This window comes from Cydia splendana, chromosome 1 (genome assembly GCF_910591565.1).
Source record: "Cydia splendana chromosome 1, ilCydSple1.2, whole genome shotgun sequence".
NCBI lineage: Eukaryota > Metazoa > Arthropoda > Insecta > Lepidoptera > Tortricidae > Cydia > Cydia splendana.
Window position 1 is genome coordinate 13,779,668 of NC_085960.1, and position 24,394 is coordinate 13,804,061.

The 24,394-nt window shown below is 35.1% G+C and overlaps 1 protein-coding gene across 1 annotated transcript in view; it reads right to left on the bottom strand.

Annotated features, from left to right (window-relative positions):
- LOC134798081 (inner centromere protein-like) overlaps positions 1-23,422 on the bottom strand; it is a 62,695-nt gene extending 39,273 nt beyond the window's left edge. The window contains exons 1-2 of the mRNA XM_063770420.1: positions 23,246-23,422; positions 6,799-6,983 (exon numbers count right to left, since the gene is read on the bottom strand). Coding sequence (XP_063626490.1) covers positions 6,799-6,983; positions 23,246-23,288 — 228 coding nt within the window. The 5' untranslated portion in view covers positions 23,289-23,422. The remainder of the gene's footprint in view (positions 1-6,798; positions 6,984-23,245) is intronic.
- Between the last annotated feature and the right edge of the window lie 972 nt (positions 23,423-24,394).

Genomic DNA, 24,394 nt, shown 5'->3' on the forward strand with positions numbered 1-24,394 from the left:
AGCGAAAATGTCTCTTTCAAAACAGTTTCAAACAATGGAAGAAAGAACAAAGCAGTTTTTGTCTTATATTATAACCAAAAGGAAAAATTGGCCAGCGCGCTTTAATTATTGTTTATTCGCGACGTGCTTTGCGTTATTCTAAATGTTACATCTTCGTTGATAGAGACGCTAAAACGATCAAATACCTAGGTATAATTAATTATTGACATGCTGTCATTTAGAGCGGGAACATCATTACGAGGCAAGTCTAGTAAAGCTAAGTTTGTTATTCAACTTTCTTTGTGTTAATTATCTCTAAATAATATTGTATTGCAGTGCAATTACTTACATCGGAAAATTCAGAAGTATATTTTTCTTCAGTAGTTTTACTATAGATAGGTGCCTATTAGGATCCTATAGAAGAGTTCGAAATGAACTGTCGCTTACTGTCCTTAAGAAAAACATAAGTAAAAGAACAAAGGTTAAATTGATAATATCATGCAGCTTAGGCTTAGACTCATTGATTTTCTAGACCGGTCCAACCCAAATCTGTAATGGTGTCAATGTCAAGAGCGCGCTTTCACTAACGGACGTTTTCACGCCGGTCTAGATACTCCATTTAGTCTATTTTTAGACTAATGCAACCTAAGCAGCACTGAGAGTTTATTTGCAAATAAATATTGATTGTGCAAATTGGAAACCAAACAGCAGAGACGAAAAAAATAGGCACATTATTCTGCTATCCTGTGGGCGTTTTGAAATTAATCTAAGAATACTGTAGAAAAACGGGGGAGAGATAATGTTAGTAAGTTTAATTTTAATTATATTATTTGCAGTTACAGTGGCAATGAAAAACAAACCACATAATTACAACTAGACAGTTGTAATAGAATATAGACACATATCCCCTCCAATCCACATTGGGCTAGCGTGGGGACTATAGCCCAAGCCCTCTCGCGCACGAGAGGAGGCCTGTGCCCAGCAGTGGGACGTATATAGGCTGAGATGATGATGATGATGATAAACACATATAACGGTTATTTATATAGACCCTGCTAACTGACTGACAGAGAGTCGGACAGACGAACAGATGAACGGACAGCGTAGCTTAAGCAAACTTAAAGTATTACTAGGAAAATTTTATTATCTAAGTTTCAAAGTACCTCTGCATATTCTAAAATATTTATATGTATCTTTAGTTGAGTCGATAATTGGTTATGCACTTGACTGTTACGGATTAACAACTAAAACTAATTTAAACAAGTTAGAATGTATGCAAGTTAGATTCCTAAAACTGTTAGTTAATAATAAAACTAGAGATAAAAATAAAAAAGACTATAGAAATTTGTTTAAAGTATGTAATATTCTTCCGGTGAGCCTTAAGCATAAATATTTAATTTTGTACAACAATCATGGCAGTCGAGAGCATACCCAGTTATACCGTAACGATGTTTGTGGAACCAGGCTCCAATTTCACCACGGTGACAGGTGCGACAATTGTAAAACATCACTGTTGCTGACGTCACAGGCATCCATGGGCTACGGTTACCGCTTACCATCGGGCGGGCCGTATTCCTGTTTGCCACCATCATTGTTTTATTAAAAAAAACTTTATTATATCGGAAAACAACAGATATTTCTCTTGCTAAGTTTATGACAATTGTCACAAGAAACACTACAATTGTCACGAAATTCCGACATATAACTCATTACCTGTCAAGAATTACCTACAATTCTTCTAAATCTTGACAATTGTCAGAAACTTCGCAAAGTAAATATCTGTTTTTTTCCGATATAATAAAGTTTTTTTTAAATAATACAATGATGGTGGCAAACAGGAATACGGCCCGCCCGATGGTAAGCGGTAACCGTAGCCCATGGATGCCTGTGACGTCAGCAACAGTGATTTTACAATTGTCGCACCTGTCACCGTGGTGAAATTGGGGCCAGGTCGGTGTCTGCGGGCAAGTTTGTTGTGCCGAGGGTTACTAATTACTACGGCGATAGATGTCTTCATAAAAGCCTTCCCTACATACTCAACAGCCTGCCCTCTGACATCAGACAGGAAGCCAATAAAGTAAAATTTGGTAAAAAGCTGCGTAGTTACCTCGTAAATCGCGTTTAGTAATTATTAGTAATGACAGATGTAAACTTTAATGTAATATAAGAGAGTAGAGACTGCAAGATCCCACAGTCAAACCGTGTAAACTGTTTTGTGGGACATTGTATTTGTATAAGCTGTATACTTTTATGTTAATAAATATAAATAAAAAATAAATATATAAGCACCTGATGGGTTTTCAGTTGTCACCTTTCGGTTGGAACTCTAAAAACTTGGAATCACCTCTCTAGAAACCAATACTTACAGGAATTTATTTCGACAAATGAAATTCAAGAAGACCAGCTCGTAAATCTTGTAAGATTCAAACATAAACTTATATTTGAGTTACGAGAAAAACATGTTTATGTGACAAACATACTTGACGACCGGTCTGGCCTAGTGGATAGTGACCCTGCCTGCGAAACCGATGGTCCTGGGTTCGAATCCCAGTAAGGGCATTTATTTGTGTGATGAACACTAATATTTGTTCCTGAGTCATGAGTGTTTTCTATGTATATAAGTATGTATTTATCTATATAAGTAGGTATATCGTCGCCCCGCACCCATAGTACAAGCTTTGCTTAGTTTGGGGCTAGGTTGATCTGTGTAAGATGTCCCCTAATATTTATTTATTATTTATTTATTTATTTTACATAAATAGCTGCTTTATCAAAAATAATAAGAATGATATCCTACAAATGTACTCAACCGGGATAAATGCAACTATGGGGTTATTGCTTTTATTTCGTATTTCTCGAATACGATGAGTCGGAACGTTCTCTGTTATGTTACGTTTTCTTGTCAAGTAGCTTCTTAGCTTCATGGACGCGGATTATTCAACGTTTTATTGTCTAAAATAAGATTAAATACAATATAAAAATGTCTTGAAACTTGCTGAACATGCTGAATCTAAAATATCTATTAAACATTTACAAATAAAATCTTTTCACATTTAAATGTGTAGGTAATTTAAAATATTAGGTCATTACCTATGAAATTGGCGTTTTGTTCGGAGAATTTCAACGAAACACGAATTTCCATACAATTAATTTTGCGGATATTTTTTTGATGGCTAATTCAAACCAAACAAAATTTTTCCAGTAATTTTTGACACCTTTAAGGTATGTTTTCAATATCTCCATTTCTTGAAAATTGGTACCATTAGAAAAATATAAGTAATTTTAATACTCAAACCGACAGCACATGAAAAGACCTATTTTCAAGGCTTAATTCTGAACACTTAACAATAAAAAATAACAATTAATTGCTGTCAAGCAGTTTGGCGAAATCATATTGTAGTTTTATTGTAATTGTGTATGTACTTTTGTAAAAAAAAAAAAAAACTAGGATCAGACTTATATCTATGAACAAAAACGCCAATTTCATAGGTAAGGACCTAATACCTCTTTCTGCCCTATTAAGTTAAAATAAGGGGTAAAAGTTCAGTATTATTTTAACTTGCGAGCCATGCGCTCATAAGCAGGAGCTAAGGATGAAACCGCGAAAAACGCTTATACATATTAAATACAAAATAGATATAGGTACCTCAAAACTTGCTTGATTATGAACAGTTAGCAAAAATCTCAACTATTTTAGTTTTTTAACTACTTACATACTAAAGGTTTTGATTTTTTAAATTTAGTTTTTACGAGCCAGGACAGAGCTGTTTACTTCTTGCATAAGCTTGTTAAATAAGACACTGGAGAAACACATACCCTCCTTAACGCCTCAGTGTAATCAAGTGAAAACCTCGACATTTCTCCAATTTCACTGTATACTGAATATTATATTTATTACAAACACGCAATCACATTCCAAACCCATCAGAATCGTCACAGATACAGAAACAGAACCGAGCACTTTCAAAATGATTTAGTAACTATCACTCGCTCGATTGCGGACGCTGATTGAAAAAACGCCCATATTCTAGAATGCATCCACTAAGACCAACATATATAATTCAGTCAACTCTTCACTAGCCTCTAACAAATCAAACGAGAACTTAATTTCATCAATGGAAAAGCTAACGTGGGTTAACTAATGACGCCAACTTAATTCAGGAATCGACAAACAGGGGTTTCTGGGGAAGTGACTGATGTGTGTGAGTTTGTCAACGGCAAAGTTTGATTGGTACGTGATCCTGAAGGAAGTGTATTTTTGTCACGACTCCTTGACGCAGTGCGGGTTTAAAATTAAATGTTTTTGATGCACTACAACAGAACGGCTTGGGATTATTTCCGTATGGGCCATTAACGTATGAGTGGGTTTGGTATTTAATTTCGTTTACAGGAAGCTGAGAAAATTTGATGTGTGATGCTATGAAATTGGATGGCTGTCAGATAAAATAAAAACCGGCCAAGTGCCAGTCAGACTCGCGCATGAAAAGTTCCGTATCATTACGCAAAAAAATCACGTTTGTTGTATCACGTGGGCTCCCCCACTTAAATATTTATTATATTCTGTTTTTAGTATTTGTTGTTATAGCGGCAACAGAAATACATCATCTGTGAAAATTTCAACTGCCTAGCTATCACGGTTCATAGGATACAGCCTGGTGACCGACAGACAGATGGACAGACAATGGAGTCTTAGTAATAGCGTCCCGTTTTTACCCTTTGGGTACGGAACCCTGAAAATAGGTAGGTAATCTAAAGATAAATATACCGCTTTTCTACATTTGGTTATTGGCGATCTTGACCGCATTCGTACGTTAATTGTAATTAGTGTCAATGAGAACAAACACGTAAATCATAATGTAACCTGCCTATGAATTGAATACCTACTTATACCTAAAATTCAACCGTTCGTCTTGAACTGGAAAAACAAAGTGCAAATATGCAAAAATATCACGGTGTTTTATGAAAATTAATATTTTGATGCTCTTGTATTAGACTTCGGTTTTACATAGGTACACCCAAAATGTAGTCATATTTATACTATATATTTTAGAATAGATTTAGTCAATAAATTGCTGCAAGTTTGTTTACGCGTTTGGTGTGCAAAGTAGATAGGTAATGGTTTAAATAATCGTATCGTCATTCACTCAATACCTACATAGAGGTGTTAATCGATGTATTCGTATTTGTGCCAATATTATTTACGAATCGACGATAACTATGTATTATCAAGGGACCAGCTTGATAGGTGGTATATCCACGAATACTCGTGCACATACACACAACAGATACTCGTACAGATACCTACTCGAAGCTAGCCTCGAGCCATAATTGACAATAAACTCGTTACGTAACGTTGACCCGGTCACCTGACAAGTGATAATACCTATTACATACTACTGTCATTTCGCCTTTTCAATAATTGTACAATCAGTAAAATCCTTTATTCCCAAAAGCAGGTTTTACCATTAAACCATTATACTAGAATAAATAACTTTAAGTACGTACCTAACAATATAATAATTATTATTAACTTTTTTTTTTAAATCGATTTTCAATATTGTTCTTCGTAAAGCAAAGTGCTAATTTGCGAGATCCATTTCTGAAACAAGGAATGTTCTACGCAATTAGACCGGATTGATATTGTTTTGATTAGTGAAATGTGTGTTTTTGTAGAGATATTTTTAGGAAAATAAATTGAATATATGTATTACGAAACAAATTTTTAAGACTTAACTAGTCTCCTAGTGTCGCTTCAAAGGTATTTTTAAATTAGGTACATCAGTGCAAAATTCATATAATAGGCCGTAATGTATTCCAAGTTGGAATATATTGGAGTTGGATTACAATTGGAATTTCCAACGCAGCGTATAATACCGCATAACTAGATACGATTGACACGATATAATCCTTGCAAGAATGCAAGTCAATCTACTACAGGAATGCAAACCATGCACTGCCATAAGCCTAAGATAAATCTAAATGGCTAAACAAGTGAGAACTGAGATGACATCACCAGAGCAAGGCCGTGACCTCACGAGGCAAAACAGTGTGCAATTACCTTGTGCTGGCATTTTACACGTCGGAATGTTTTAAAAGAAAATATGTATGCGCAAATTATTTATTTGATTGTTTTGCATCTAAAGCGACTTTAAAAGCGACCCAGGCGTTTTAAATACGTTTAGATGATGACACTGTAACTAATGTGACTTTGACACCGTTGTTTGAGAAATACCATGTATCAAATAATTTAAAACGCTATTTTAAAGTTATGTTTTTAATATTACGGTTCAAAATATACAATGATTGGTTTACGCAAATTAATAATAAGTAATTAATAAGTTGACACAATAAAAACGTACTATGTAGGTAGTAGAAATGAATCCCAGTCTAAAATAGGAATTGCATAATCAAGAGCCCACTAAATGCTGTACGTAATAGTGACGTGTTACTTGATTTTGCAAGCAGTTTGCTGCAGCTACTTCGATGGAATTTCCGTAGCACATAGGTGCGGATAGACATAGGTCTATCTATATACGAGCACGAACCACTATGCATAAGTTTTTGTCTAATCAAATAGAATTTCCTTAGGGTATCATAAAGATGTAAGTATAAAATACTTACACCCTTTTTTTCTGAAAACCCCCTTGTACGTAAATTTGTTTGAGTAAAGTTTATCACTGTTTAAAAGTCTGCTATAGAAGGAAGAGTGAGTTTGAGGGCCGACTCGTCAGAGTACACATACCGTAGATGAAGCTGGTCCTGTCTCAACATCATCCAGACAATTTACTAGTCGCTCCACCATAACATCTTATGTCTTACCTGCACCCTCCTGTCGTCATCCCTCGCTCTCTGATCGGCCTGCCTCTTCCGTCGCTCCTCGTCCCGCTTCTCCCGCTGCGCTTGCGCGGCTGCTGCGTGTGCTCGCAGCTCATCGAGCCGCTTCCTTTGTTCCGCTTCGCGTCTTTCTCGGGCTAATCTGGCTCTGTCTAGAGCTTCTGCAGACGCTGAAATGCAAAAAGGAGGTTAGACTTTTTTTAAGGTTCACTTTAATCTCAGCGTCCTCAACCGATAACCTTACTTTTAAGATTATAAACTAACCTAACCTACGTTAGATTGTAAACTAACGGGTTCACAATCTTACGGTGTCATATAGGTAGGTACATAAATGTATTTTATGAACCAATCAATTTCTTTTGCTGCTGTCCTGCCCCGTGAGCCAGGAGATAACAGTAGGTACTTATCACTTGTGTTCTGTATTTTCCTACTTGTAAAAAATCATATCTCATCAAAATGTGATCCAGGAGACGTAACTATGGCAATTCACGAAAATTGCACACTTAACAAAGGAAAATATGAGATTTTCTGAAATTTTTAACTGTGAAATTTCGCAATTTCGGAAAATTTCCTATGGGACATTAGTACTTGTGGGTAAAGAAAATACGGACTGAACCCGTCAAAGCTCAAGAGATAGGAAGACGCCGCCGCATCCCAGAAAGAAGTGGTTGATATTAAAGTGTACTGGTACAGTCACCTGCAATAATATGTTACACAACGAAGGTCGCAAAAATATCTGACAAGATCTTATTTGTAGAGCCATAAGAGCGTGTCACATATTTTTGCGGCCTTCGAAGAGTAACATATTATTGCAGGTGACTGTACTACGGCGCAGGATCGGGAAAAGTGGCGTGCTTTAGTAGTTAGTTAGGTACTACTGAGGGATAAGTTCGCCTTTGTACTTCTTACTAATTGTATGTTATTTTTAATATGTCTTTTTGTACAATAAAGAGTTTATACTACTACTACTACTACTACTACTGTAGATGGGGGTTTTCAGAAATAATCGTAACATTTATGTACTTTTTTCGAAAAATCATCACCTTTGTGGTTATTTAGACTCACATTTCAGAATCACGAGTGTAATGAGACAAAGAAAAAAAGTAGAAATAACCCAAAAGTTAATGGATTTTGGAAAATGTACCTACTTACATTTTTAAGTGAAAATGCCCAGGTACATCATTTACATGACTGTAGAACTACTAACGAGTGTTATAATATAAGTTATAACGACCCTTTCTCCCGCAGAAGAGTCAAGATTCGGCGCGGTCCAATTCCAATGATTATCGGCCATTAAGCTCGCTTTATAGGCGCCGGGCATGCGCGCGCGCAGGCGAAAGTGTTAATGGGTTACGGTTCGAATTGTGCTCCTTTAAATTTATGTGGCTAGCAATACATTCATATAACACGAAGGCATCCACATATGTATATATGAGGTAAGTGTAGTGGTGCACGTGCATGCAAGTCAGTCTTCATAATATATTGTTAAGTGTGGTCCGAGAAGCCGCCGGATCGAAGGTGGCATTAGGGCCTTGCCAAAAGAGTAACTTTTGGTAAATAACGTGGATAAAAACCGGGCACAAAACGAGCCAAACATTCATATAACACGAAGGCATCCACATATGTATATATGAGGTAAGTGTAGTGGTGCACGTGCATGCAAGTCAGTCTTCATAATATATTGTTAAGTGTGGTCCGAGAAGCCGCCGGATCGAAGGTGGCATTAGGGCCTTGCCAAAAGAGTAACTTTTGGTAAATAACGTGGATAAAAACCGGGCACAAAACGAGCCAAAAAACGAATTTAGACCCATGTCATAATTACACGACCATATATCTAACTCCATTAATCAATTTCAAAGTAACTTTATTTAGGTATTGTTCGTTAATTGTGGTAACTTTTTCTGCTACAGTCAGCATAACTTTTACAAAACTGGACCTTATTAAATATAGAAATAGACTGCTTTTTCCATACTTGATGTACGCTAGGTAGAACATTTGGAAAGCAAATGGACTAAACGCCTTAAACCCTCCAAGCTTTGACCCAATTAATGCAAAGCACGCACACACGCGTGTTGACACACATACTGCAATCAATTAGTGAATGGAATGCCACAACTCATTGAACGTGGAAATCAATAGGTTTATTGATTTTATTTGTAAATAGTTACATAGTTGTAGGGGGCTTGGAATTTGGTCGTCTTTTAATCAAAATAATAAGCGCTTATTCACACACAGCTTTATACTCATATCGTATAAAAAATTCTTAATCATAAGTTACAATTCTAGTTTATAAAATGATAGGCTATTACGTTATTAAGTAAATAAGTGGAGTGTCACTACGGAACCGTTATCACTGTCTCAGTGATTACCTCTGGCTCTAGTTACATGTTCGTAGAAGGAGACAGGGTATTAAACCGTCAGCTCGATAAAAAAAAGATAATATTTTGTTATAAACAAACCAGAAAATAACTATGTCTCAAAGTACATATTTTATAATTATATTTCATTGCAAAATAGAAATAGGAAGCGTGAAATAAATCAATTTTTCTACGCCTTTTATCTGTCATAGAATACAACCAAGAACACACACAGTATAGTATATAATGATTACTCATTACATTGTCATTATACTTACGTATAATGACTTAAATATGTAGGTATATTATTATTTATTACCTATAGCTATTATATTAAAATGTTTTAACTCTGTTCCTCAAAATAGCATAACTGCATAAGTATCGTATGCTACATAATTGTCGTTTTGGCTAAGTAAGGCCTGCGGGTGCCACATACCACTAACAACATACTCAACATGACATACCATAGTCAGTTTTTATAAAATAAAAAAAACAACGGGTTGCACTCCGGGAGTGCCGACAGAAGTGAAAACTCAATGACTAGTCCAAAATGACTGCAAAACTATGTATAATTGACACATCCTCCTTTCTATTGAAAAACTTTAGTTCCGAAATTGCTGGCCAGTGAGCTTAAAATTGTAGCGTTAATTGTTTAAAATTCGAATAGAAAATGTAAAGTTACCTTGCAGACCTCGCATCTAAATATATTTGGTCATGATATTTTGAGTTTTATTCACCAGTACTAGAGTTCACTTTTATTAGCGATTTCATCAAGATGTAGCTTTATTGAATTATATTGGAGTGATATAAAGTTATGTAACTGTGAGATCCTCGTATTTCAGCCCGTACAAGATTAGAACATTGAGCTTTATTGCTTAATATAAAAGTCCAGTTTTAAATAATTGACCTGATTATGATACGTTATGACTAAAGTTCTTTGCTGAATAACATTGTCCGTGAAACATGACGTCACCGTTACGTTACGCGTCTGAATCGAGTTTATCATTTTTTCACCACCTCAAAAAGTGCTCAGCGCCGCTAAAGAAGTTTTCACTTCAAAAACAACTTTAAGAAAACTTATGTTAGCATCAACATTAACAGACGTCAATTATTTAATCACAAATTTTTCACCACACCAGTTCGGAAAGGCTTATACTTAGGCTTATTACTTTGCACTCAATTCAATCATGGAATCTTTCATGGAATCAATTTTGGAAATTTCAGCAATTTAGCACGAGCGGTTAAACAACAACTTTGCCCACTTGTAAAACAAATAACTGTAATCATAGAAGACGTAATGATTTACAGGTTTCGCGCTTGTAGGTATTTTTCTTTCAGTAAAAAGTAAAATGTAGGTATTTATTAGGTAAATCTAAGTTTAATAAAAAAAATGTAATAAATTGTGAGATTTTTTTCTTAATTCGTGTCAGGTTTCGTTAATTATTATGATCGTCTCTATTATACTCTGTACAACACCTAATTTAAAATGCAGTATTATATTTTTATCCATTAAGATACTTGATTTATATTTTTTTTGTTCACCTATTTATGATAATTATGATAGTTCGAATATAATTAGAGTCGGGCCATGCACATGCAGCACATGACATATTTGCAATGACAAAATGTAGCAATATCAGCATTAATGTCAAATTTCTATGAAAAAAGACGTAAGTATAGGTATAATGTCACTCTCACGCTTTATGTTGTTAAAGTCGGTGCAAAGTTAACTTAGATGGACTCGATGTATTTCCTTAAATCGTCAGGTGACAAGCAAAACTCACTAATTACCACCACAAGTTCATAGCCATAGTGAACCATATTAGTACTAGAAGAAGGTCGATTATTGTTTAAATTTTTTTTAGTAATTAGTGACTTTTGCTTGTCACCTGACGAAATATTGATACGTGAATATAACGCTACTCCATGTTTATCATATATTAGGTCTAGTTAACCTTGCAGCTATCACACAAATTTAACCTGATGAGTTGTAAATCGATTGCTTTATCACGCTCGTATATCAATCCTAGCCTAGATGCAAAGTCGGTCTTATAGCTCTTATGGTAAGGTTTACAATACAGTCAACTAGGACACCGAACAAGAACATGTAAGCTTTTGGTAGGAGACCATTGGCATGTTTAATCATGCGGGGGTAAAAGAACAGCTGTTTTGGTACTTTCAGAGCTGATTGATAGCGGCAATTTAAGGTAGGTATGCGTATTTACTTGAGGAAAAATGATGTAAAGTGACTATGACTATAGTAACAACATAATTATTATGATTGTTGAAATATTAGATGAATAGGCAATATGCTGTTAGATAAGTAGGTTAACTTACCTATGCAGGGAGCCGGATCTCGACTTTTTATGACAACAAATCCTGCGAATTCTATATTGGAAACAAGTTTACATACTCTCTAGCAAGGTAGGTAGAATGATGATAAATATTTCCTTGTCTTATCAAGAGACTTCAGACGACATTTTTGAGCAACATTATCATGTTAGCTAATAAATATGTTATGCATTAATCTAATATCCCACGTGAGGTCGCATGAGCGTACAATATAAACCTGATTCGTCATAATACAGTTGCTCCTAGTTTACATATTTGTTAAGAATTAAGACCCAAATGAATCTCAGACAAATTACTATAGTGTAAACAACGTTATTTGCGGTATTTGACACATTATGACTGACGTATATAGAGATGTAACTAACGCAAATCGATTGTCACAGCAAGCGATTACGATTGGATGGCACGTAGACTGAGGTATCGAATTGTGACGTATAATGAATTTTTATTTGAGATTTAAATAAAGCTAGAATTATATGGTTTTCCCGCAAGCTACCGGTTGGTCGGTGTATTTAATACACCGACCGAGTAGGTCGCACCCATCGTCAAAATTGAAACTAACTGGGGATCTATTTTAAAGTTTATTTATGTTATTACTGTGTCAAATTTGTTGTCTGTTAAGTGACGATAAATATATCCATATTTACAGTTAATTATCCACCTTTTCCTTATTTTTATTAAAAGAAAAATGAAAAATTCATATCGATTTACTTAGACGACTACCGATTCATAACGGTGGTGTCCGGCCAACCCTAAAATTAAAAAAAAAAAGACGTAGAACGTAAACGTTCGCAGTGCAGTTGTTTTCCTTTGTGATTTCGATGTGCAAAACATTTTACGTAGTATTGCTGTTGTGAGTGACAGACGTCAAATACCGTAAATAACGTTGTTTACACTTTAAATGAATATCATTTTATTCATAATATCTTGCTTATTTCATAACGCCTGTCATCTCGTCATTCACTTCCTTCATTTTTCCAGTCTCTGACACCTTGTTCTTTCGGTATACCTTTTCTCATATTAGCTTTCCTTATTCATAAAAAATAGCAAGAAAAGTCTTGTCAGATGAATTTCATCCCTCCGAATTTTACACATAGTTCGCAGGGTTATCATGGTTTAGATTAGATTAAGAGATTCAAAATACCTTTTGGTGCAATTTAAATTTGTGTAAACGATCAGATTAGTAATATCTCATATATGCAAGGGGCCCACTGATTAACTGTCCACCTGACGGTATCGGCCTGTGAGGCCTGTCAGTTGTTCGGAACTGTCAAAATTTTGTTCTAACTGACAGGCCGATACCGTCCGGCGGACTGTTAATCAGTGGGCCCCTAAGACTATGGACAATCCCGATATGACGTTACGGAATCGATCGTGGCACTTATGGTAGATATTTAATAAAATAATCTTAGTAATAATGCAGTCTGTTAAGGTGTTTGTGCGTAGGTGTTTCAACGGTCAGTGAGTCAACTCTGTATTCTGAGATCATTATCTGAACAAGCAACAGATGAATATAAAATTGAGTTATTACATCAAATATGATTCTTAAATTATGATTAAGGAGGCGATTTCTGACACGGAATAGAAAATTTTGATTTCTATAACAAAATGTTAGTTGACTAATTATTATAATTACCGTAGGTTATACGCAGATAATCGTCTCTCTCTGTACTGACTGTCTGCGCTCAACTTCAAATAAGATGTAAATAAGGTTGCTGTAAGTAAATATGCCTACTTACGAGTATAACATACCATGAAAGGAAAGTTTCTTGTCGATTTAGGCTCTTAGGTGTCGACATGTGTAGAGCTTTGTAAAGTAGTAGATTACCTACATTATTGAGAAGGCGTAATGTAGGAGTAAGTGCTCTCGATAGACGTGTTTTAAAGAATATATTCTAAAGTTGTCTTAACCGTGAACTTTTCGATACAATTCTTGCCTTCCTAAACATATGTCGGTATTATATTTATTTATTTTCACAATATTGATTGTGTTCAGAGTGAGTGTTGAGATTGCTGAGTTAGCTTATTCATTATATAATATTACCTGCTTACTTTTATTTCGCCCTTCTCCGACTCTCTATTCTACCCCGTAATTTCTTTCAAAATCAACTAAAACCACAAGGATTCATTAATAAGCGAGAAATATAAGAAATACGACCAGAGTTTATAATAACTAGTGTAATGCTATGATATTACTTAGTTATCTACACATTGAGGTACCAATGTAAACATTATTGACCTGATCGATAGCTCTCCACATTCCGACATCTCGCTTATCAGTAGATAGCGATATCGGGCTGGATGTCGTAAAGAGATCTACGTTCTATGTTCGATAGAGTACCTACCAGTAGACTATTATAGTTCGTTTTTTTTAGCATTAGAAAGAACTTCAAAGAAGGTAAGCGATCTTGATATGTCTTTTAATTGAAAAACGCTTTTTAAAAATCAGAAACTATTACTTATGAAAGCAGAAGAATATAAATGATGGTATTAGATGCATAATTGTTACATATTTGCCGTAACTTATTTTTAAAATGTGTTTTTCAATTAAAAGACACATCAAGATTGTTTACCTTATTTCTAATGCTAAAAAAAACGAACTATAGGAGGTAGGTGAGGTACGAAAGGGGTGAAATATAACGTATATGAAAATAGAATTAACCTACTTACCTATATGAAAATATAGGTAATCATATCATCGTCTTCATCTTCCTCGCGTTATCTCCTCATAGGAGCCTGGGGTCCGCTTGGCAACTAATCCCGAGAATTGGCGTAGGCACTAGTTTTTACAAAGTTTCAAGTTTCTTTATTTGGCCAAGTAACAAAATAACGTTACATCTAGCAAGTCAAATACAGCTCATTGCTAAAACTAATCATACAATGTCTTAATAGGTAGCTAAAATTATATAAATCAAAATTTATTATTAACCTAGTAAATGATCAAATATAGGTACGTCAATTTCATAGAGTGTAAATAAAAGTATGCTGAGAATTATTTTATATAAGAAAGTCATTATTTTTCATTTTACCTGTAAATTCATTGATTGAGTAAAATGGGTTACATTGAAAGAAACGTTTAAGTTTACCGTTAAATTCTATATATGTTAAATTCGTTATTTGTAAAGGCAATAGGTTGTAAAGGGTAACTTTTAAGGAGATACCTTGCTTAAATGTTTTTATTAGCTTTGTCGTAGGAACGCATAGCTTATCCTTATTACGCGTGTTATATGTGTGAATGTCCTTCCGAGTTTTAAAATCATTTTTACTTCTATGGATTTCTAACAGGCTATTAAATATCGATACTAGGGATTGCAAATCCGAATCTATTTTACAAAATCCGGATTTTCGGATAATTTTCACGCCGAAATCCGAACTTCGGATAAAATCCGGATTCAGGGAATGTTTTGTTGGTACCAGGAGTAAAAAAAAAAACGACTTTCTAATAAGAAATTAGTCTTTTTATTTACTGTAATAGTCTTATGATCAAATAACAAGTTATATTAATTACACAGTTAATTGAATTGTGGGCGTATCATACTTTAGGCAGCACATCAGAACCTTCAATAGTGGATGACGAGGACCTTCAATGAAATACGATTTTTTTTTTTTTTTTTTTATGAAATAGGAGGCAAACGAGCAGACGGATCACCTGATGGTAAGCGATTACCGCCGCCCATGGACACCCGCAACACCAGAAGGGTTGCAAGCGCGTTGCCGGCCTTTAAGATGGGAGTACGCTCTTTTCTTGAAGGTTTGTAGGTCGTATCGGTCCGGAAATACCGCTGGCGACAGTTCATTCCACAGTTGTTCCACGATGTTCAACTCACAATCTTTACTGCACAAGACTCATTACAAATCACAGCACGCGATACGTTTCTTATCTTAAGCAAACCAGTGGATTTGACCCAGGAACCGCCACAGAAGGCCACAGACGTCATCTTCTCCCGTTCGTTCTCATCTGAACATCGATTGACAGCATGACTTCAATTGTTCTGGATTTCAATTGTTTTGACAGCGCACTCTATGACGCCTCGGCGGAACTGCGTCGAATGCCACTCAGGTGTACGTAACACCCTAGTTTGCTCTATTTGTCAAATGTTGTGTGATAAAACGCCTCTTGAAGACGATAGATGGCACAATTTGCTATTCTCCGACATATTATATCAATAACAAAAGCAATTTGGAAACAAAAAAATATCTTCTTTAATAATTTTAATTAAGAATCCTACAGTCACAACACTGAGATCAAAATTTCTTGGGGGTTTTAGCACATCTCCACTGCGGAAGTTGCGGAACCTAAGTCAAAGTGAAAGTCAAAATATTCTTTATTGAGTAGAGCAACAAGCATTTTCGAATCGTCAGTTACAAATATTATCTTATATGCTAAGACTTCATTCAGAGCAATTTATTGAGGCAGGCCTATATCGCAGTACCCCGTTACATATTTCGTCGCGAAACATGACAGCGTCGGGAGCTTATCAAGAAGAAAAAAGGACAACCAGAACCGCACCTCACGGATTAGCTATTGTTTCACTCTCGATCCGCCCAGGTATCGCGGGGAAACATGTAACGCGCTAACGCGGTACCGGTAATGCAGCGTCATTTTAGTGGCAGTGGTAGAGATGTGTTATAATCCTAATCCCAAGCAGATAGGTTAGGTACTGAAGCTAGGAAGCAGGATCACGCTATTCACGCTTCTCTAACAAGGGAAATCTTAAGAAAATTAGAGCGTCAAGTGTAGAGTCAATAAGGCGCGTTCTTAAGCGGTTAGGTACACAGCATCCCAGCTGCGGAAAATGCCCTCTCTGGCTCTACACTTGTTGGAGGGATAGCTAATAAGTTTTTGTAGACTGATGATAGCATGGGACCCATCTTTCCTCCATTTTCATACACAGCCATCTCTATATGCACTAAAGTTGCCGAATCAGGCGCTTCTGGTGTGTCTTCTGCTGTACTTGTGGTTTCTCTTTGGGTGAGCAGAGACAGCTGCCTGTTTAACTTTTCTTTATATGTCATAACATTATCTGGCATGTGTTGTATTTGTTCGCCATTAGATGTCATCGAACTCGTTGAAGGGATAGGGATGATTTGATTCGAGGATGGTGAGGTCAACGAGGAGGCAGTCGCAGCTACGTTGCAAATGGTGTCCTTGATTTGCCCGAACGTTGGTATCTTAAATAGTTCGTCATTGGACTGTGAAATGACCTGTTGATAATTATGCAAGTACTGCAATGTCTCAGTCACATTCTCTAGACGCCTTTCCGAAATGCGTCGTTTTAAAGCTGTCGTTAGTTTATTTGAAAACGAATCCTCGTAGCTTTCCAAAGTGTTTATCATTAGCTTTAAACTAACATGTGCCGTCAATAAAGTCGCGTCTTTGCGGCACAGTACTTCCACTGTCGTTTTGACGATTTCAAGTGATGCTTGCATACACTTTAGCGTTGTTATTTCTTCGTCGCTGAAGTAAATTGGAGATTTAAGATCAATTAAGGCACGGAGGGGGTAAGGCCCAAGGCCAGTGAGTGAGCCAGGCAACCCCCCCTCTACCCGCTTGACGCGTATTTGCAGTAATCAGAACATTTTAACGGTGCAAAAGGCAATTGTATAATAATTTAACAAAAAATCCGAAAATTCGGATTTGGGTTTAAAAATCCGAATTTAGAAACGGATTGAAAAATTGGCGGATAATCCGGATTTTCGAAGTTCGAATAATCCGGATTGCAATCCCTAATCGATACATCTGGGTTCAATTGGCGTAAAGGACATTTTGGCGAAAATTAATTATATACCATATAATGTATATATATATGGTATATAACTAATTTTCTCCAAAATGACCTTTACGCCAATTGAACCCAAAAGGTATCGATATAAATAATGAAATTACTGTCATAATTCGACTTGTTATAAAGAATTCTCTGGCTGAAGTGCCTTTGCGTAAACTAAATAGCTCTTATAGCTCGTTTTTGTGATATAAGAATTCTTTGTATTCCAACAGCATTGCCCCAAGTAGTTACGGCATAATTTAGATGAGCGTGAACAAGTGCGTAGTAAGCCGATATAAGTGTTTTACGATTTATTAAGGGCCTCAGTTTTAATAGTGCGTAATTTCCAGAAGCAATTTTATTACAAATTTTGTCAATGTGAAATGAGTGGTTTATTTTATTGTCAATGTGATATCCTAGAAATATTGTGAAAGTTACATTTGTTAATCCTAAGTCACTAGTATTTATGCTGACAATTTTATTTTTATTTTGGTATGTCAATATCGTAGCTTTGTTATAGTTTGAAATAATTCCGTTAGCATTAAACCATTTTCCAAGCGTTATCATGATACTCTTAATTTTCTGTTCCAGATTAGCTAGGTCTGTATCTTTTAAGCCCACATGTGTATCGTCTGCAAATAGTGTAACAATAGTGTAATTAGGTATGCACTCAGGTAGATCATTTACATAAATTAAGAATAAAATTGGGCCCAAGATAGACCCTTGCGGTACACCAACATTGACATTGATTCCACGCGAACATGTTCCATTAATGTATACTTTTTGACTTCTGTTATTAAGATAGCTTTTTCTTAAATCTAGTTCTTGGTGTTTGAATCCATAGTACTCTAATTTATATAAGAGTACATCATGGCGGATACAGTCAAACGCATTTGACAGATCGCAAAAAATACTAGAGCAGTTTTGCGATCTGTCCAAGGATGTGAGCACGAAATCGATAACTTTGCGTAATACCATTCCTGTGGACTTCCCCTTCTGAAAGCCAAATTGGTTCGAATTAAACAAGCTGTGACGTTCACAATATTGAGTTATTTTGGTTTTGATTATGATTATAGACTCGAAAAGCGACTATCTGACCTTCCAACCCAGAGGGGAAACCAGGCCTTGTTGGGATTAGTCCGGTTTCGTCATGATGTTTTCCTTCACCGAAAAGCAATTGGTAAATATCAAATGATATATCGTACAAAGTTCACAAAAACTCATTGGTACGAGCCGGGGTTTGAACCCGCGACCACCGGATAGAAAGTCGTACGCTCTTACCGCTAGGCTAGGCCACCAGCGCTTCGTCATATGTAAATATAATGGGTGTGTAATGTTTAATATAATTATGAAAAAACTATCATACATTTGTTATAATGCCATTTGATATATTATTGTATGTTATAATGTAATTTTTACTATACGTTTCCTTTATTATATAGTGATTTCATCTAAACTTTCATTGATATAATGCCTAATGTAATATAATTTTCAAATAGTATATAGACATGTTTTATAATGACATTTGTTATATTATATTTTTGTATAACGTAATACTTCATACAATTTTATCATGTATAAATACATATATCGTATAATTTTTTTTGACATATTTCATATACTGATAACGTAAAGTTTTACATACTTTTTAGTTTTTATAACTAGTACGCAGGCCTACTGCTTTTGCTAGCTATTTTATTCTAGGGTGGTCGCAGTTCTAACCTAACCTAACCTATTTTTTCACGGATTTCGTTCTGCGGGGATCGCAGTTCAAACCTAACCTAAACCACTTTTTTGATAGAATATTTTATTCTACGGAGGGTCAAACTTCTAACCTAACCTAACCCTCCTTTTGTTAGGTAGTTATTCGTTTGTGCGGAGTCGCAGTTCCAACCTAACCTAATCCATTTATGTCATGCAACTATTATGCTACATAAATAATTATGTGATGTCACTTGTTATAACAAATAATATGCTTTAGAGTATGTAATAAATATGGCAATGTGTATTAGACGAAGTGTAAATATACCTTATGACCATTATACCAATAATAACATTATGTATATCGTTAATTAGGTATTACGGTAGTATGCCATTTATTACGTTATTCAAAATAACGATATATCAAACTATAATATATGAAAAGTAATTATAACAAATGTAATGCACCCAAATATAATATCTGGCTTTGCTCGGAAAACATATAAAAACTCAAAAATGCGGATTTTCCCAGAGATAAGACCTAGCTAGATCGATTTATCGCAAATTTCCTCGAAATCGTTAGAGCCGTTTCCGAGATCCATAATAGGTACCGTATATATAAATAAAGAATTGCTCGTTTAAAGGTATTAGATAGATATATGAATACTCAAACACGTAATTATTAATACCTACGTTTTTGAGTATTCATATTAATAAATAACCTATCTACCAATTCCTACAATATCCTTACAACTTACAACCACCTAGCTAAACCAAAAACGAAACTGTCAAGGAAGCACTGACTAATCAGGTTATTCACCTGCTTTGTCAACCGCTACCGGTTCGACAAACATATACCTAACATTGAATTAACCATAGACCCATACCCCACAGACGTCATCAATTATGCTATGAGTAGGTGGATATGCAGCCTACATACCTACGAAATGTCGTGTCAAGTTAATCTTACTAAGTAAATACCCAAATCCGAACATGTAGGTTTCACATAAGGTTACATCCGAAATACCAAGACACCTACAAGATTTCACAACTTAAACGCCTGAGCCAAGAGTGCATTTTTGATCAGCAACAACGGCAATAACGATATGGAAGTCTCCACTTTTTTCCTTAGTAAATAAAGTTCAAAATCAGTTTTAGTTAAGTCAAGGTCGCCATCTCGCCATTGACAAAATGCTGATTTGATTACATTACCAAAGACCCGTGTTATGAATCAATTTTAATATGTCCAGTTATTAGTGGGTTTGGCCGTAAAATGGGTTTATTGATTTTGAATTTGATTATTTAACGAGTTGAGTCAGACTGTCATAATGATAATCATCTTTTGATTATGTTATGATATTTCCTTTAATGTTAAATAGCTAGGTATTTTGCTATTGTTTTTCGCAACTTTTGTAGCTGTCTATTATAAAGAATTAAGTTTTTCTGTGACTAAGAAAATGCAGCACCAGAAAGAACCAGTTTATTGACCAAAATCATAATCTATCAAAGTACCCAATTAATACAACCAGATGTTTTTCAAACATATGACAAGGCTGAATGAAATACTGCATTTTGATATTACTAATTAGGTAAAGTAGATACTTTCTAGCACAGTGAAATGCTTTTGTACTGTTTATACTACCAGTGTATATTTAGATGACATGTCCATTCAGTGAGTGAGTCATGACATCGCTGATGAATTATGCATAGAATGTCAACAGTCAACACTCAAGAATGGGTAATGGGCTAAGATTTCCAATTAGTTGAAATCATGTATAGTGATAACTGAGCAATTTTAATAAATAGTGTGATATCTTTGATTTTGTACAGAAAAACATATCTGATTATGATTATACATAATATAATTTTGGTAATAATTTCATTCTGTTAACAACAATTATAAATTCAATTAACATTCAATGAGCACTTTTAAACTGAAAAATAATAAACATATAGCCCCTTTGATTATTACACAGTAAATGTATTAACAGTATGCTCAATTAAGTTTGACTCAAATTCAGCCTGAGATGTAACCAAGAGTTAATGTAGCATGTAGCCACTGTACTGTGGCTACAGGTTTCTTGGAAAGTGAAAGAGTACATCTATATTATTTTGTAGCATCCTCCGTCACAATTTAGCACTCTGCCGATTGCAGCTTTAGGAATAGACATAGAATTTGCAAATTAATTGAAAGTAGGTAGTAGTAGTAGTCTGTAATAACAGATCATAACATAACACCCCTGGCTAATGGAATAAATATTTTACGTCACCCTAGGCCTGTAAGTGGGATTTTCTTCCCGCTACGCGAGAAGAAAATCTCACTTCCTGGCCAAGACAAGACGTAAAACTTTAAACAAACCACGGGCGGTAATTCGTAAAGCCCCAGATCGCATATTTATGGCCCTCACCTTCGGTTCGGGCTACAAACACCTTAGATCTGGAGCATTTACGCATTCACCTCCCTAGGTATGTAATGTACTATTTTTTTTAAACCAAATAAACAGGAATGCAAATTATCATGTGCAATTTGCATGGTATTGTTTCAGATATTGTTCGAGGCAGAAGTGGCCATTATCAGCCTGATAGCAGGTTATTAATCCAATACAAACACTCCTAGATAAGAGAGGTGGAATTATCATGTTATGCACTAGAAATATTAACGGTATGAGGGAGAACAACCAAATGCAAAATTGCAAGGCCACTTTATGAATGAATTTAATCATTGTCAATGTAATATTTCAGCTCACTTGCTCAGAATCACTTGTGTCACTTAACTTCAAACACAGGTAAATCCTTTGATCCTCTCAGCAAATATCTACCTAAATTTCAATTTTCTAAATCTACATCTTAAGGTGGCACATTTAGTTTGAAATTTTGCAATTAGTATTATCACCCCAAACAATGAGAAGTGTATATTTATTTTATTCCACTGCGATTGAAAAAATTGGTTTGCCAGAATGTTATGTTATATTTCAAATGTGTAATAGTGCCCTGCTTATTGTATGTGCAGTACTTGCATGAAAATCATCGTTTAAATAAATAACTTATTCAAAGAGAATAAGATAAACAATTGCATGACTTTTCAAATGCGATTACTGCATATGTTGTTAGCACGGCAGAATATACAAGTGGCCCTTAACACAATATGTTGTGCACATTGCCCTTACAAAAATCATATTACTGCAATGCAGAGTTGATACTAAAAAAAATAGTTAATTTGTTCAATGTAACTCAATGTTAATGTGAAAACAAATTTCATATTATTTGCAACATGTTCTCTCTTTGACAGCTGTAACTTGATTTAGTGCTGTAGTAATATTATTATCCTTTGTTTATCCTGTTATCAAGAAACTAATATATCGGCGTAATACGGGGCTAAAGCTTATCATTATTACTCAAGCGATAAATTTAATTTCTCAACTACCTATCACTTACATTTTATAACAGAAATTTGTTTTGCCTAAAATTATAGTTCGTTTTTTTAGCATTAGAAATAAGGTAAACAATCTTGATGTGTCTTTTAATTGAAAAACACATTTTAAAAATAAGTTACGGCAAATATGTAACAATTATGAATCTAATACAATCATTTATATTCTTCTGCTTTCATAAGTAATAGAACTTACTGATTTATAAAAAGCGTTTTTCAATTAAAAGTCATGTCAAGATCGCTTACCTTATTTCAAGTTCTTTCTAATGCTAAAAAAAACGAACTATAGGTAGAGAAAGTATGCACAAATACAAGAACAAGTGCAAAATTCATCAACATGACACCTACTGTTGCCTTAAGTACGGAAATGTCAGAACAATCATATGGTGCATATGACTCAAGTATAGCATCATAAGGTCAACAAATGATTAAATATACATTACATAAGGCAACTTGGGCACGAAATAGCTCACAAGACTGCAAAAAAAATCAAATAACGGTAATTTAACGATGCAATTGGCCGAAATTTGGGTTCAGGCCATGAATATTGCATGGAATGACATTAGTACTCATTTTTAGCACATTCCTGCGCACTTGTAACCGTCTGGCACGCATTTAGCTAATAATAGAACATACCACGACGCTAAAAAAGACGCCTAATAAAGATAAAAACAAAACATAACACTTGCGACGGGCGAACCACTGCGGACATTCTCGAAAGCGGTGCACAGACCCACGACGTGGGGCCACGACACGGTTTAGGGTTAGACGGTATTTAAACACTTATTACACATAACAGCACGTTTTAACTTTTATTGCACTGATACCTTTACATTCAGCGGTTTCCGCAATATTCACGTCATCAACCATCTTGCAGGATGACAGTCACTCACTAATTCACTTCACTTTTTAATCGAACATATTCGAAAACTCATACTTCGTTCACTATTTTCAGCCAGACAGCCAGCCAGCGATCTATACGACGGACACTGCGTTCCGTTCGCTGCTAACGAAATCTGAACGAAACGTATTTTACGTATGCGGGCAATTTCAATGAATTGCTGCGTTTGCGTTATTATTAAGTGTACATCGTTCATTTATTAAATGATAGCCTGTCTAATATTTATTTTACATAATTATTAATAATATTTTAAGAAAATACTGTTCAAAATAGAGTTTTTGATTTAATGTTGTCAATATTAAATTTTTACTAATAGCGACACCTAATGGAGTACATAGACACTAATTTTGTTCATAAAATGCTGATAGATGGCAGTTATTAAGAGTAAAATATTTGATATCAGCGCCATCTCTGTTTTGTTTACTGCTTTGCCTGGATGTGTCATGCCGAACTATACAATAAATTAAAGCTAGATGTTTAGATGGCGCTGATATCATAGGTTTACCGCCATCTGTTGGTTAAATAACAAACTAAAGCGATGCAAAATTTACAAGCTAGATGGCGCTATAAACATAAAATACACAGAAAAACAAAATTAAAACATTGGACTGGAGCTTTATTTAGCTAATTTTAAAAGAGTAAAGTACGTAACTACCTACTTATCTTTGCCTGTTGTATTTTGAGTTACCTATTCATTATGATTTTGTTTCTCCATTTTGGATTTCAAGGGCCTATAATAAATCCCGGTCTTTTGATAGGCTTGCGTTGGGATATAGACCCGACACATAGAGGCCCTGGTACCCGTTCATTATTATTATTATATTTTGGCCTCGAAATGTTCTTAAAATAGAAATTTTTCGTTTACCTACCTATTTCTGAATAATTTATTTTATAGTGGGATCACAAAGAGGTATCTTTACGCTCCAATTATTATTAAGAATAATTAATAAGTAAGTAGTTTAAATTCCGACACGTTCCTACAATCGCCAGCGGAAACTACCATCCTCAGTAAAATCGTACCATCAAGGCAAAACATGCCAAACGGTGCTAGATTTCTCTCATTTGTGATGAAGTG